The following is a 14,840-nucleotide window of genomic DNA, read 5'->3' on the forward strand; positions in this document are numbered from 1 at the left end:
TGTGTGTGCAGTTCCAATTGGCCGAGCCGACGAATGGACCCGGGTCGGTTCCCGTTTAATAGCGCCGGTGATGCGGGCGCAGGTGTTAGATTCATGGTTAGCGACAGTCTTGGTGACAAGGGAGGCGCCAGCCGAGGGTTTGGACGACGGGTCCCCAGTCGGCGCTCATAGAGTACCTGATGGATGAGGCATTCATGAAGGGGCTTAGCCCAGACTCCGCTAGGAAGTCTCCGGGCGCTTTGCAGGCGAGGAGCAGGCAGGAGCTTAGCAGGCTCCCGACTCCCAGGTACTGGCCCAGGCAGAAAGATGAGACGTTGGCAGCGGCAGCAAACTGCTCCCAGATGTTGGTCTGGTGGCTTCGTCAGGGGGTGGCCGATGCGCCATCGGCAGGAGGCAGCCGAGCAGGCAAGGATGGTGGCCGCCGAGTTGGCGGTGATGATCGCAAAGAGAGCGGCACAGAGGTTCTCGGGTGTCTCGGGGTGGTCTTGCTGGCGCAGCAGCTCTAGGGCTTGGCTGGTGGTCGCCTTGACGTCTCCCCAGGTCATTCGGGTCTTTGGGCGCTGGCGACGGCGTTCCTGTTGAGATCGCTGGGCGGGATCCTTTAGAGAGATGTGTTCCATCTCCGGGATGGGGTTGGTTTCCTCCTGGCGCCATTCCATGGGTTGGCCTGTCATGGCGAATCGGAGTCCACAGGGACCTGTAGGAAGCGGGACTGAAACACACCCCCTTTCCCCAGGTTATGGGGGGGCGGGTCCCGCCAGGCTCAGTTCTAGAGCGGATGGCGGGAGATCGGGATCGGGTTTTTGTTTGAGTTGGGGTTTAGAGTTTAGAATTTAATATAAGAAGGCTTGTTTTGCAGCCTGTGAAGGTTGCTCTTACTGCAATCCCCCTGGGGGCCGCCTACTCCTCTTTCTTTAGTTGTTTGACAGGGAGGGCAGGGGGTAGGCGACCCTGGTGGGAAGTGGCTTCAGAGCGTCACCAGGGTGCGTCAAGGCGAGGGTCCGAGCCTCGAGGGGAGGGAACAGGCGGGTCCTGGGGATTGTGGGTATGCATGCTTAATCAGCAACACAAAAGGGGCTTTTGGAAGCGCCTTTTGGGGATGGGTGCATCCGGAAAATGATGCAATCAGGCGATTAGAGGCAGATTCCTCACACACAAACAAAAAAAGGGGGGGTTTCTTTGCAAGGGGTTTGCACTTACCGTGACCTTGGTGGCTAACGCAGGAAGCTGGATGGTGCTAAAATTTTGTGATCGAATTATCTTGGGGAATTGCCGCCCGCCGAGACCGCTCCTTAAGGGGCGGTTTCGGCTAAGCGCCTGGCCTTTAACGTGGTACTGATAAAGTTGCCAGGCGCTGGGCAGCCATAACCCAAACGGGTTTGGGTATTAGGGGCATAATGGTGGCAGCCCCTTTTTTAAACTGGGGCCTGTCCTGACAGTGCTGCGGTATCAGGACGGGCCCAGATTTTAATCCAGGGAGGGCCAGTCAGCCAATTGGCCCTCCCGCCTCTACTGGTCGAAAAACAGAAAGAGAAGAGGAGGGGAGAGGGAAACAGTTTTCTTACGGAAATTAGAAAGTAATTTTCGGAAGGCACGATTGGGATCAATGATCTGTGACGGCGTTACCCATCCCAGACCAGAGTCGTTTTAACCTGACTCATGAGGTCCCTTCCCCAGAGATTGACATGGATGTCTAAAACGATGGGGCAGACTGTGAGCTGCCGCTCGAGCCCTGGGCTGTTGACCGTGCGCGGGCGGATGCTCCGTCTTCGGTTTGTCTCCCCACCCCCAGATGTGCGGGCAAGCCTCGGTCGGCCACTGGTCGGGCCACTCTGCTCTGATGACGGTAACATCAGCGCCCGGTGTCCACCAGGCCCTTGAACTTACATCCTTCTATGGCGCAGCTCCAGGTATGGGCGGGAGCTCCCGATAGGCGTCTCCACCGCTGCGACGGTGGTGTAGGCTGCGCCATGTTGGCTGCTGGGAGCTTGTAGCCTTTATTGGGTCGGCAGCGGGCAGCGCGTGGGGCAAGAGAATCAACTGAGCGCAGCTGGCTCCGGCAGGCAGCTCCTGTGGGATGTTTGTCCAGACTTGGAGATGGATGGGTCCTTGGTGCGTGGAGTCGATCACTCCGGGGACGATGAACAGTCCCTGTTCAGCGGCAGAGGCCTTTGGCAGCACCAGCCCAATAGTCCCGGTAGGGATGGGCTCGTCATACTGGGTTGGGGCGACAAGAACCTCGTGGGGGAACTTAAAGGAGATGGGCTGGGTGCATGCGAGCGAGATGCCACGAGAGGGGGGTGGTTTTGGCAGGGGCCTTGGTGTTTGGGTCTGCTCTAGTATTCTCCTCCTTGGTCCTGGGCTGGGGAGACGCCCGGGCGGGAGTTTCCCGACGGGCAGTCGTTTCTCCAGTGGAAGCCTTTCTGGCATCGTGGGCACCGGGTTTTAGGTGGCCTTCTCCTCCTGGGGGAGGACCCTCCTCCATCGGGGTTGTAGGCCCCCCCACCGGGCTGCCTACACTCCCTTCGGAAGTGTCCGGGTCTGCCGCAGTTAAAGCAGTCATCCTGAGGCTGCCTCCCGCCGGTGGAGAGTGCTGCGGCGAGGAGGCTAGCTTGGTGGGCGGAGGATCCGATGTCCTGGCAAGCCTTAAGCATGTCGGCCAGTTCGGGATTTTTGCCCAGGCCCGTGATTGCCCTGCGGCACTCCGTGGAGGCGGTCTCTTTTGCGAGGCGCATGAGGAGCTCGTTTTGGGCCTCTTCGCTATCTACCTGCCTCTTGAGCGCTTCCTGGAGCCTGTTCACAAACTCGGCATAGGTCTGCAGGCTGATGGCGACAAAACATTGTCTCCACGTCAGTAGCAGCGACATCGGCGTGCGAGGCTCTGTGCGAAGAGTGCGCCCGATGTTTTCCCAGTCCTTAAGATTCAATGTCCCCCCCTCTGGGTACCATGGACACTGAGCTTCAATCTCCTCAACCAATTTGCGCAGCTCCCTTCTCTTTACGGGGACCCTGCCGCATTTAGCTAACGCTTTCAGTTCGTCAACGTGCTTGTCATAAGCCCTGCTTTTGCAAGCTCCCATACTCACCGGTGTTCCGTCGGACGAGAGAGTGTCCTAGGACGCGTGTCTCTGGATGCGCCGATCCAGAGGACAGGCGATACCGAAACGGTGGTCCCTGGATGCGCCGATCCAGCAGACTTCGGTATCGCGGCCCTTCCCCAGGCGACGGTGAGCAGGGTGGAGGTTCGAGGATTCCCGGGTTTCGGCACCAGCTTGTAGTCGACCCACGTGGTCAGCGTAAGAACGAGACGAGACGCGGAGATAACATCTGGTGGAGATCGCCAGCAGCGGGAGCCCGGAGGTCCGTGTTCCTAGCGAGTCTCCCGCGTGCTGGTTCCTGGCACCTTTTATTGTTATTCTATCGGGGGCGTGTAGGAGGGAGGACCGGGGGGAGTTCCGGGAGAGCGGGAGGCGGGAGGTCGGGAGATCATCATGTGATGCATGATCTCACCTGGCTACGTGCGGAGAGGAGCGTAAGCGTCTGAGCCTAATCCTCACCTGGGGGCAATCCTCCCTGCGCCCGGTGATTGAGCCAGATAGTTCATGACCCGTGACTCATAGGGGGATGAGGAGTGGGGGTGCGGTGCGACCAGAAGGCCGTAGGTCCGTTGGCGTCCCAACGTTCTACCACGGTGCTGCTGGGTCAGCAGTGCATTACTACACCCCCTCACACAGATATTGAATCCCAACCCTCCAACAACTCCAGAGGTGGAGGTACCAGAGTACGGGGTGTGTGCATTGCACCGGGCGCATGCCTGGGGGCGCACACGGAAAATCCCCCCCAGCACCCCCACAACTTACCTTAATTCAGCCTGAAAGTGCAGGCTGGAAAAGTGGCCTGTTCACTTGAGGCTGAAAACGGTCTGGTGGGAACTACACTTCCCATGAGACCTTGTGAGCCTTAAGGTCTCCTGGGAAGTGTAGTTTCCACCAAGCTGTTTTTAGCCTCCAGTGAACAGGCCACTTTTTCCAGCCTGCACTCCCAGGCTGAACTAAGGTAACTGGGGGGGGGGGGAGCACTGCATGGGAGAGGGGAGGGGGCGCAGAAAACGCAGAGTGTGTACCGGGCACAGTATGGCCCAGCTACGCCTCTGAACAAACCAATTTAAACTGACAAACATTCACCTATCATGTTAAACAAAGGTCCAATGTAGAATGGTTGCCCATATTTCCTGAATTCCCTCTTGGCATTCAAACACAAAACAAGCTAAAATATCTAACAAAAAGAGGGGATGCCTCTAATATTATTTGCACACAATGAAGATGGGGTGCTTTTACTGCGAAGCAGTACATTACCTTTATAATCTACTTTCTGTGTAATGGTATGTCACACCTTAGCCTTTTGTTGTTGTTTGCATCATTTTCTAACCCTATTACATAATTTGTGGGATTATATTGTCAAATTGTCTCCTATGTACTGTAATCTTCCTTCAGACAAAGTGAGACACTGAATTCCCACCCTCCAGAAAACCAATTTAAACTTAGATAAGTTTGGTAAAGCTTGGGGTCGGGGGGGGGGCAATGTTATGGACCCCCAAGAGGTTGCCCCATCCATCCATGAAAATTGTTTTGGATTCTTAAGTACCAGAAAGTATTTCTTTTATTTATTTATTTATTTATAATATTTCTATACCACCACTTCAGTGTCCTTCTCAAGACAGACAGTCTTAAGTGTTCATATGGAAAAAATCCCAGCATGGCTATGCACGAGAGACTCTCTGCATGAACCATGAGGAAAAGAAGGATATAAATGTTTTAATAAGCAAACAGAAAACAGATAATTTTCAGACTCCAAAACTAGCTATCTCAAATTGGAGGAAAGCAACAGACCTAAGACCATTATGATGATATTATAAAGTCAAGGGAGCTTCAAACAGCCTATCTGAACAACCAGAACAAACTTCAGGTGGCCATTTAAAATATCAACTTCAACTGAAAAGAAATTGGCTCACATCACTGGCAAATGGATACTTACTGCCTTCCCATGTACAGTGCAAGAGATTAAGAGCCCCTTCTATTCGCTTCCAATGCTGGAGGTGGAAGAAAGCGTATGCCACTGCTTCACTATCACCACGTTTCAGAATGTGTTCCGGAGGTAAAATTAAGCTTTTCATTTCTAACAAGTACTAAAAGAAAAAGCATGAAGTGAAACAGCTGGTTCTTGGATGTGCAATCCCCAAAATATTTCAAACATTAAGTTTGGCTCAGCTCTGTATATCACTGTAGCAAGGATCCCGCTTGTGGCTGGAATACAATCTTTAACTATTATTCAAATGCAAACTCACAGACAAGCATGCATTGTTCTAACTCTCAAACAAAGGAAAAGAATATAAGATTTGTAGGATTTGTGTTGTAAACGATTACCACATTCATATTTCAGACTGTCATACTCAAAGTGGTCCTAAGGAATAACTGCTGATGTAGACAAAGTGGAAGCTAGGTATTTTAAGGGAAAAAATCAGTATTTTGCTGGGAGGAACATGCATTCAAGATAACCCAACCCAACCCAACCCCCCCCCCCCCCCCCCCGGCGATTTAGCACTACATTAAGAGCTAATGCTAAACTTCAGTTCTTGGAAGAATGTTTTAAACAACCAGCCCCCAAAACCTCAGCAAAGACAGCCAACTGGCACATAAGTCATAAGGAAAACTATGGTGGTAGACAGGGTCAAGTGGCCTTCCACCCAGCAAAACCAAATCCAAAACTCTACAGGCATGCCTAACGCTGGCCCATCCATTCCAGTTGCAAACCAGATGCTCTTTTTTCTTGTTGCATAAGCATATTACATCACACAACATACTACTGAAGCATTTTTAAATCCCAAATATGAACAAAGAAAAGGAAGTTTAAGAAAAGGAAGTTTTTGATGTTTTTTTAAGGGTGGGACTCACCGCTTCAATCTGAGAATTGTTTTTAATTGTTGATCACATATGACTGACTTTCTTTCTCCCTCATTCCCAGCATGAAAAAAGTGGTGGCAGAACAGATTTCCCTTTGATAAATCAGAGTATAATGCAATTGTGTACGCCAACATATCATTTGAGAAGACCGATGGAACAGGACACAGCACTGGGTCGTATGAGCATTAAAAACAACGTGCAACTGTCAGTACTAGCTGCTGAGGTCAATATTTCAGGAACAGCTATTGGTTGAGTATCACACTAGTTAGAAGGTTCTAATTAGGTTCTTTAGTAAGAAAGTATAGGAATAGTTACAGTTAGAACCTCTGGTCAGGCTTTGTCTCCAATGACTATCTGAATAAATCTCCAATGACTATCTGAATTAACCACACGCTTCATAAATGGAAGAAAGGTTCCACATCATGAGCAAAGATATGAGAAATATTACATGAATTTTCCCCCCTAACCTTAACATATTTAATGGCTGCTGTTATTCAGAATCTAAGATCTTCCCATAAATGCATAGAATTTGGTTGCTTTTTATCAAAGAAATGTAACGAACAAAAAATGAATGGATTTTTAAAATGTGCTGATGGATTAGCCTGGCTCACTCAATAACGGCCAAATATAGTACCACCTTTGATTACGATAACTAACATTTCCATTAGCTCTCCCCAAAACTGTATAAATGCAGCCAGCTCACCAAGTCATTTCAGCAGATGTCACAAACCATGAGATTATTTACTAATCCAGTTCAAGGGACTTAACTTCTCCCATTCAGATTCTTGAAGGAATGCAGTCAGGGCTGTGCCCTGGTCAAATAAAGCTCATTTACTGCCTGGCTAGGTTCTTCTCTTAATGTCTTGGGGCTGCTTCTGGGAGGGTAATATTCTTACTAATCCCATTTAATCCTCTTTGACTATTTTTTTAACACAGTAAAGGATCACTCGCACAGGGTCACTGTGGGAAAATTGTCTCAAATATCTGACCTCTCACATGACTCCTCATGGTCTCTGCAATGACTAGTTTGGTGTTGAGCTGGATTTCATAAATAAAAAGAGAATGTAACATCAATGGTGACGCCTAGACTAAATTAATGTCTCATGCAATTGTGAGCTATATATATAGGGGTTAAATCTGCTTATGCAATACAGAAAAGTATAAATAAGTGAAAGTTGAAAGAAAACAAAATTTTGCGTTTCCTGAAGGCATTTCGTAACTTGTTTACTTACAGAGAAGAACTAAAGAAGCCAATATTAATGATTATGTTATTTTAGTTATTGTCTAGAAAGCAAAGCCAATGCTGTATCTTATTCTCACGGTTATAGTAATTGTATAGTTCTTTCAGTATCTACATTAATAGTTACTTTGATTTTCAGTCCATGTACTAAATGTGAGGAACTTGAGATATGCTGAAGTACTAGTTTTGTCATTTTCACTGATAAACTAAGGCCAACTTAAACAAAGCAAGACTACAAGGAACAAAAACAAGAAAAATACATTGTAATTCCTTTCTGAATAGTTTCAAATTTAGAACAAAAAATAATTAAGTGTATTTCACTTCCATCTTAGCACATTATATAGTAGTGGTGCAGTTTGATAACCTGGTTCCCTCTTCTTCCATTTTACCAGTGATCTGCTACTATGGCATGAACAAGGGAGTTATCCGGTCTGTGACACTCTTTTTATCCTGCCCTACCTTTAAATTTTAGCTATGACTAGAATTAATAGTTACTTCGATTTTCAGTCCATGTATTAAATATGAGGAACTTGAGATGTACTGAAGTAACAGCCTAGAATAAAGCTTATTTTGCTTTAAATTAGTGGGGGGTGTTGTTAGACTTAAGGAATTTATGAAAACTCTTCTTGGGTATCACAGGTAAAACAAACTATAAATGTACTACAATAACAAGAAACAAAAACCCACACCAGTAAGATCAGATAACGATGGTAAATTTAAACTTGAAAAGAAACACCTAGTATAGGCTAGAACCGTGGTGGCAAACCTATGGCACGGGTGCCAGTGGTGGCACTCGGAGCCCTCTCTGTGGGCACGCGCAAACAGAGTCACCCCCCACACACACACACACATCTAGGCTGGCCTGGGTTGCTGGACTTGATTATTAGCATTAAACTTAAGACCTAGTTTTGGGGAAGCAGTGTAGGTAACCCTGTTAAGCGCTGCTAAACCCCACTGATTTTCATACAAAGAACTAAAACGCGATCCTTTACCTGGGAGTAAGCTCAGTTGCTGGCAATGGGGCTTGCTTCTGAGTAAATCCTCCTAGGGTCATGATTCACCAGTTGGAAGAGTTGCACGGTTGCTTCAAAGCAAAGCCACCGACTGCCACCGACTACCACCAAGCTTACTCCCAAGTAACACAAGCCTCAGAGCCAACCGTTTTTTCTAAACTAAAACCTCAGTATTCAGTTTAAATTGCCTTGTTGGCACTTTGCGATAAATAAGTAGGTTTTGGGTTGCAATTTGGGCAGTCGCTCTCAAAAAGGTTCGCCATCACTGGGCTAGAAAAAGTTAGTTTCAAAATGTAGCTTTGTTGTTAATCTAAATAGTTTGTGTCTCTGGCCGCTTCCACACACGCAAAATAATGTGTTTTCAAACCACTTTCACAAGTGTTTGCAAGAGGATTTTGCTATTCTTCACAGCTTCAAAGAGCACTGAAAGCAGTTTGAAAGTACATTATTCTGCATGTGCGGAATGAGCCTTTGTCTAACATAGTCAGCACACCATTCTTCCTAACAGCACCTTCTCCAGTGAGAATTTAAATACAAATAATGAAATAAAAAAGAATCACAAGAAGAAAAGGATGGTAGAATGGTTGATAATGTTCTTGACAATGCATTAACCAGCACTACACAATGACACTATGTCTTAGACTCCTTAAAGAAACAGGAGTTCTGAAACAACTGACAGAACACCAACCTTACAGATAATGGTAATACATAATCTTCTTCCCCTAAAGGCAGAGAAGCTGAAGGAAAATCTGTCTGAGACTGTCTGAAATGAACTCTTGATCAGTCATGCAGGCAAACAACAAATTCTCTCAGCAATTAGCTCTCTCAGTGCACATTCTATCAGACTGGACAGGCAGACAGAAGACTAGATGGATAAATTCAGACCTTCAAGGCAAGAACTATTTGGACACCCTGATTATTAGAGGAGGATTAGGCCCATGGATCAGCCATTCTTCCCCTATCAAGTCTGCAATGACCATATATCTTCAATGCCAGGAATGTGTGGAGCTGTGCAGAGGTTCCAGTTATACACACTCATTTAACAAGATGATGAACAGAGGAGAAAGTTTATCATACTTGCTAGTGCCATGAGCCAATAAGGCTTTGAATTTAAGAAGAAGTATTAATTGTTCCATACTTTGACTAAAGACATGAAAATACAATGCTTCTAAAAGCTATCTGACAAACACAGGAGAGGGCTTGTGACGGTAAGTTGTACAATTACACCAGTTTACAAAAACGTACACCTCAGGAGAGTCTACTAAACTGGCCCTTAACTTTTACCTCAAAAAAGGACATGGATGTGTGCACATATGAACGTACGAAAACACACACATGAAAATGGTCCTAAATGTGCAAACAAATATTTGGGCCCCCATCCTTTACAATGTTTAGTATAAGAGTGCCCTGAGCTATGGGCTAGGGGGAAGATAAAAATGAAGTGACTAAAATTAATCCTCAGCTTTTCAAGAAGAAGCACAAATTATGGAAGCCTAGATAGGCTAGTATGATCTAAACAGTTTTTCACAGGTGGGAAGTACAACTTTTACCACCAATATAAATATAGGTTTGGTCTCTTCCAAGGGTCCCTTACAAAAGGGAAGGCTCCCTGTGGTACAGGAAAGCACCACTGCTAGTGGAACAGATCTTCAGAGTCCAGTCCAAATGTACCCTTCCAAAACTGCAATAAAACTGTTGTGCCAATCCATCTGCAGTGTGTCCACATGTTGATAGCACTCTGCTCTTTTCAGATGTGATTCAAACTTCAGGACAGCACTAAAGTCAGTATCTACACAAATTCAAGACTAGTTTTTTTGATGGCATACCCATGGAAAAAGGAGGTGTTGCCTTACATTGTCCAACAATAACTTTTTTGAGTGTGTGTAACTTTTTTTGAAGGAGGCTGGTCTTACATTCAGGGTCGTCATCATCAAGTAAATAGGGTAGACACAACTGAAGAACTGCTTCCACAAGGCTAGGGCTTCACACAAGCATCCCAAATCAATTGTTAAATTTGCATGGGCAAGACCTAATACCAGCACCACACCAGTACCTGGTAGGAAGGCAACTATGCAGGAGCATTTCATGGCAGCAAACATAATATAGCTGCCATAATATCTGAAATCAAGAATAAAAGCGTAGTGATGTACTGCATGATCCCCACCCGATTCTGCTCTTTATGATCTGTTAATTCAGTCCTGCAAAAAGGAGCCTCCATTTGTGGTTGCAAGATTCACATCCACCAGGGCAGAGATTTAAAATAGATTCAGTAGAATCAAGGAGGTTCCAAGTTCAAATCTTGCCTTTGCCAGGCCTTTCTTGTTGAGTCTCTTCTTTCTATCCCAACATGTGAGTAAAATATATATTTTTGCAGGGGAATTTCAAACACCTTTGCATCACACTAGTTCCCAGAACAAGGCAATTTCACAAGAATACACTAATGGTTTCCAGAAATTAAAAAAAATCTGGAAAAGATTTCCATCTCATCTATGATTTAAAAAAAACAATGTTTAATAGTATTTTTTAAAGATTAGCTCCCATTTCAACAATATTAAATAACACACAATACCACTCATTAGGTTAAAGGGAAAATTCAACAGCTCTACCCTATTGACATATCCCTGCATGGAAAATTTCAAAGAATTCCCTCTTTCCTGGAACTGCACAAATGGTTCATCACAATATCAAACTTCCTACTCAACCAAAATCTTGGCAGTCTTCTGAATTCTTCAGAGCTAGGTCTTAGCTTTTGTTCTGAAGCACATAAAATATAGAACTTAAAATATATTATTGCAAGATATGAAACATCCCTTCCCTTGAGCAACACAGAAAGTCTGCTTGTTTCCCAAGACACTATGGACCTGATCTTTCCTTGGGCAGGTACAATTCATTTGGTTTTATTTATTTATTATTAAACTTGTATATTGCCCTCCCCAGGAGGGCTCAGGGCGGTTCACAACATAGATATACAACACAGGTAGATAGATAAATAAACTCCATACGTTTAGTACTGGTCCTTATCAAAATACAGCACTCAAATTATAACATTTCATTACAAAAGCAACAGATGGCGTCCAACAGCTTAAAACTCCCCTAGAGGGGGGGACAGCAGGGCCCTCGCTGTTAAAGGGGGGGGGGCGCACATCAGCGGCTGGCCTCCCCAAAAGCCCAGTGGAACAGCTCAGTCTTACAGGCCCTGCGGAACTCATTAAGGTCCCACAGGGCCCGGATGGCTGGAGGGAGAGCGTTCCACCAGGCAGGGGCCAGGGCCATAAAAGCCCTGGCCCGAGTGGAAGCCAGCCACATCATGGAGGGGCTGGGGACCACCAGCAAATTGGCCTATGCCAAACGCAGAGGGCGAATTGGGACGTATGGGGCTAGATGGTCCCGTAAATACGAGGGTCCCAGACTGCGTAAGGCCTTAAAGGTTAATACCAACACCTTGAAAATGATTCGGAATTCAACCGGGAGCCAGTGAAGGCGGCGCAACACAGGTAAGATGTGGTCTCTAATGGCACCTCCTGTGAGCAAGCGAGCCGCCACATGCTGAATCAGTTTCAATTTCCGAATCAGATGCAAGGGAAAGCCCGCATGGAGCAAGTTGCAATAGTCTAATCTGGAGGTGACCATTGCATGGATCACAGTGGCTAGATCTGTTTGGGAGAGGAAGGGGGCCAGTCGCCGGGCCTGACAGAGATGGAAAAATGCAACCCGGGTTACATGGGCCACCTGGGTCTCCATTGAAAGAGACAAATCCAGGTGGACCCCCAAGCTGCGAACGGAAGGGGTCGGTGCCAATAAGACCCCCTCCCACACCGGCAGCTGAAAATCCCCCACCCACCCCCTCACAGCCCAGCCAGAGGATCTCTGTCTTTGCTGGATTCAGTTTTAACCTGCTCTGCTTCAACCAACCAGCAACCACCTCCAAACAATGCTGTAGAGCTGCAGGGGCGGCGGCCACTCCCCTCTCCATCAACAGAATGAGCTGAGTGTCATCAGCATATTGATGGCACATCAGCTCAAAGCTCCATACCAGCTGAGCAAGGGGTCGCATATAGATGTTAAATAACAGCGGGGACAACAGCACCCCCTGAGGCACACCGCAACGAAGCAGGCACCTCCAGGAGGCTTGGTCCCCGCACCACACTTGCTGACTCCGGTCCTGGAGAAACGAGCCAATCCATTGAAGGACAGTGTCCCGCACCCTGGAAGCGGCCAGGCAGTGGGTCAAAAGATCGTGGTTGATCACATCAAACGCTGTGGTAAGGTCTAATAATACCAGCAGTGCCGATCCGCCTCGGTCAAGCTGCATACGGAGTATATCTGTGACGGTGACGAGAACAGTCTCTGTCCCATGTCCAGCACGGAAACCAGACTGGAAGGGATCGAAGGCCGATGAGTCCTCCAGAAAGCCCTGAAGCTGCTCCAACACCACTCTCTCAATTACCTTCCCCAGAAATGAAAGATTCGAGACAGGGCAGTAATTGGCCGGATCACCAGGATCTAACGACGGTCTTTTTAAGAGTGGGTGGACCACTGCCTCCTTCAACCCACCTGGAAAGACTCCTTGCTCAAGGGAGCTATTGATGATGTTCAACTTAGGGTGGAAGTTACGCCAGGCCTTCTGCGCCCGGCATGCTTTAATAAGCCAGGAGGGGCATGGATCCAGAGGACAGGTAGTAGGTCTAACAGCAGCCAGGACCCTGTTGACAGCGGCTTCGGAGAGCAGGGAAAACTGGGCCAAACAAGGGCCAGAAGACGGCAAGGGGGCCTCCAGTTCACTAACTGTCTCTAAGGTGGCAGGAAGGCCCTGGCGGAGTGACGCAACTTTATCTGCAAAATAGCTCATAAATGCCTCACAGCCAATAGCCAATTGATCATTTGTAGAACCCTCAGATAGTGAGGTAAGAGACCGAATAATGCGAAATAATTGTGCTGGGCGAGAGCTAGCAGATGCGAGAGAGGAGGAGAAGAACAATGCCCGCAATAGAACCTTTATATGAGCAATTCACAGGAGGTTCATGCATGAGGGGACTGCATTAGAACATTATAGGGAGTTTTTTAACACCTCCTGTAACCCTGACAGCCCTTTCTGTTCCATTGAGCCAGGGAATATAAACTCTGGAAGAGGGTATGGAAAGCACTCACAGACCTTCCATTCTCCTAGAAGGCAATTGTAGTGCCTACACACATGTACAATACCAGGAGGAAGGGAGAGAAAGACATTGAGGACTTTTTATCCGTGGAGGAAGACCACATTGTGGAATGGACAGTTTATTCCACCTTCATTCAGAGGTACTAAGCTGTTTTTTAAGTAGAATGATTCCACTAAAATGTACTGAAACTGAAACATCTTGTGATTCTGTAAGAACTAAGGAACCCATGACCTGTTCAAAACAAACAAGCCAGCCCTGCTTGCTGAAATGAGGAGACAAACAAAACAGAAGACAAGCTTAGAATCCAACTATTTTGACCAAGATGACCACTGTCCCTCTACATCCATTTCCCACTATAATCATAGCAACTACACTTGGCTATGATCAGGATGTTGTCCTCCTCCAAGGACTTGAAGAACATCCTGAGGATAAACACTGAAAAAGAATGAATTCCATCACCCCTCTTTTTTCTTTACTGGGCATTTGTAAGGACCTAATTCTCACTTTTTGGGAGGACAACTCTTAAAACAAGAAGCATGACAGGGCAATCAAAAAGAGGCATCTGAAAGGCAGCAATAACTCTTGGGGAAGGCATATTTTGGGAATAACATTTGTAAGGTTCTTGCCAGATTTCAAGAACAAATATGGAGGCCTGACAACACAACCTTGAGAATACTTCCTTAGCTCTGACAGCTTGTGCTCTGTTGTTTGTTATGGCTGCAGTTCTGAGACTTCAATTGCTTTAGGTAAACTAGGAATGATGAACACACCAGAAGACAGAGATAGAATTCATTGAGATTTGAACACTTTGAAAAGCGGGCAGATGTGAACAAGGTGCAATTCAACAAGAATAGAGAGTTCTATATCTGGGCAACAAAACCGAGAAGCATGCATAATGGTTGGGGCATCTCTCTGCGTGCTCCGAATAACTTGAGCGTAGAAGAAGGTTTGAAGTTCAGTGTCCTCGTTGGAGGAAGCATGAGTGCCATTCTATGATAGAAGGAGTCCAGATTCCAACATTCCAGAAGCAGGAGTTTCAAAGAACAGAACCCTAGACAGCCTTCCTGATTGTGGGCTCTGCTGTGTCTGCTGTTTTCTCCTCAATCTCATTTGGCTCTGTCTTATCTTTCTCCAGAAGAAAGTTAACAACCTGAAGAAGCTGTAGGGTCAGTACTCTCAAGATTTCCAAGTAAATAGGATGGCTACATGCACTCAGGAGTCTCTTGACAGTTTGCTTTATTGGTCCACTTGGCCCACCTCTAAGTCACTCAAGAAGAACATCTATTTTTCAGGGTCAATAAGAAGCATGAAAACAATAAAAACTCTTCCAGATGAACAATTTAAATTTACTGAAAGTCCTGCTTCTGACTGAGGGGAGCATATTCCCTCATCTAAGGGTATCTACCTTGTAAAAAGAAACAGGGTCCTTTCATCCTTGCGGGGATACCTTCTCAAGTAAGCACTGTGTCCC

At 46.7% G+C, this 14,840-nt stretch overlaps 1 protein-coding gene across 2 annotated transcripts in view; it reads right to left on the minus strand.

Moving 5' to 3' along the window:
• Nucleotides 1–14,840, minus strand: part of ST7L (suppression of tumorigenicity 7 like) — a 61,852-nt gene that overhangs the window by 17,619 nt on the left and 29,393 nt on the right. For both annotated transcript variants that reach the window (XM_048499021.1, XM_048499022.1), the window contains exon 12: nt 5,035–5,185. In XM_048499021.1, the coding sequence (XP_048354978.1) occupies nt 5,035–5,185 (151 nt within the window). The remainder of the gene's footprint in view (nt 1–5,034; nt 5,186–14,840) is intronic.

This window comes from Sphaerodactylus townsendi, linkage group LG05 (genome assembly GCF_021028975.2).
Source record: "Sphaerodactylus townsendi isolate TG3544 linkage group LG05, MPM_Stown_v2.3, whole genome shotgun sequence".
In the NCBI taxonomy this organism is placed as follows: Eukaryota; Metazoa; Chordata; class Lepidosauria; order Squamata; family Sphaerodactylidae; genus Sphaerodactylus; species Sphaerodactylus townsendi.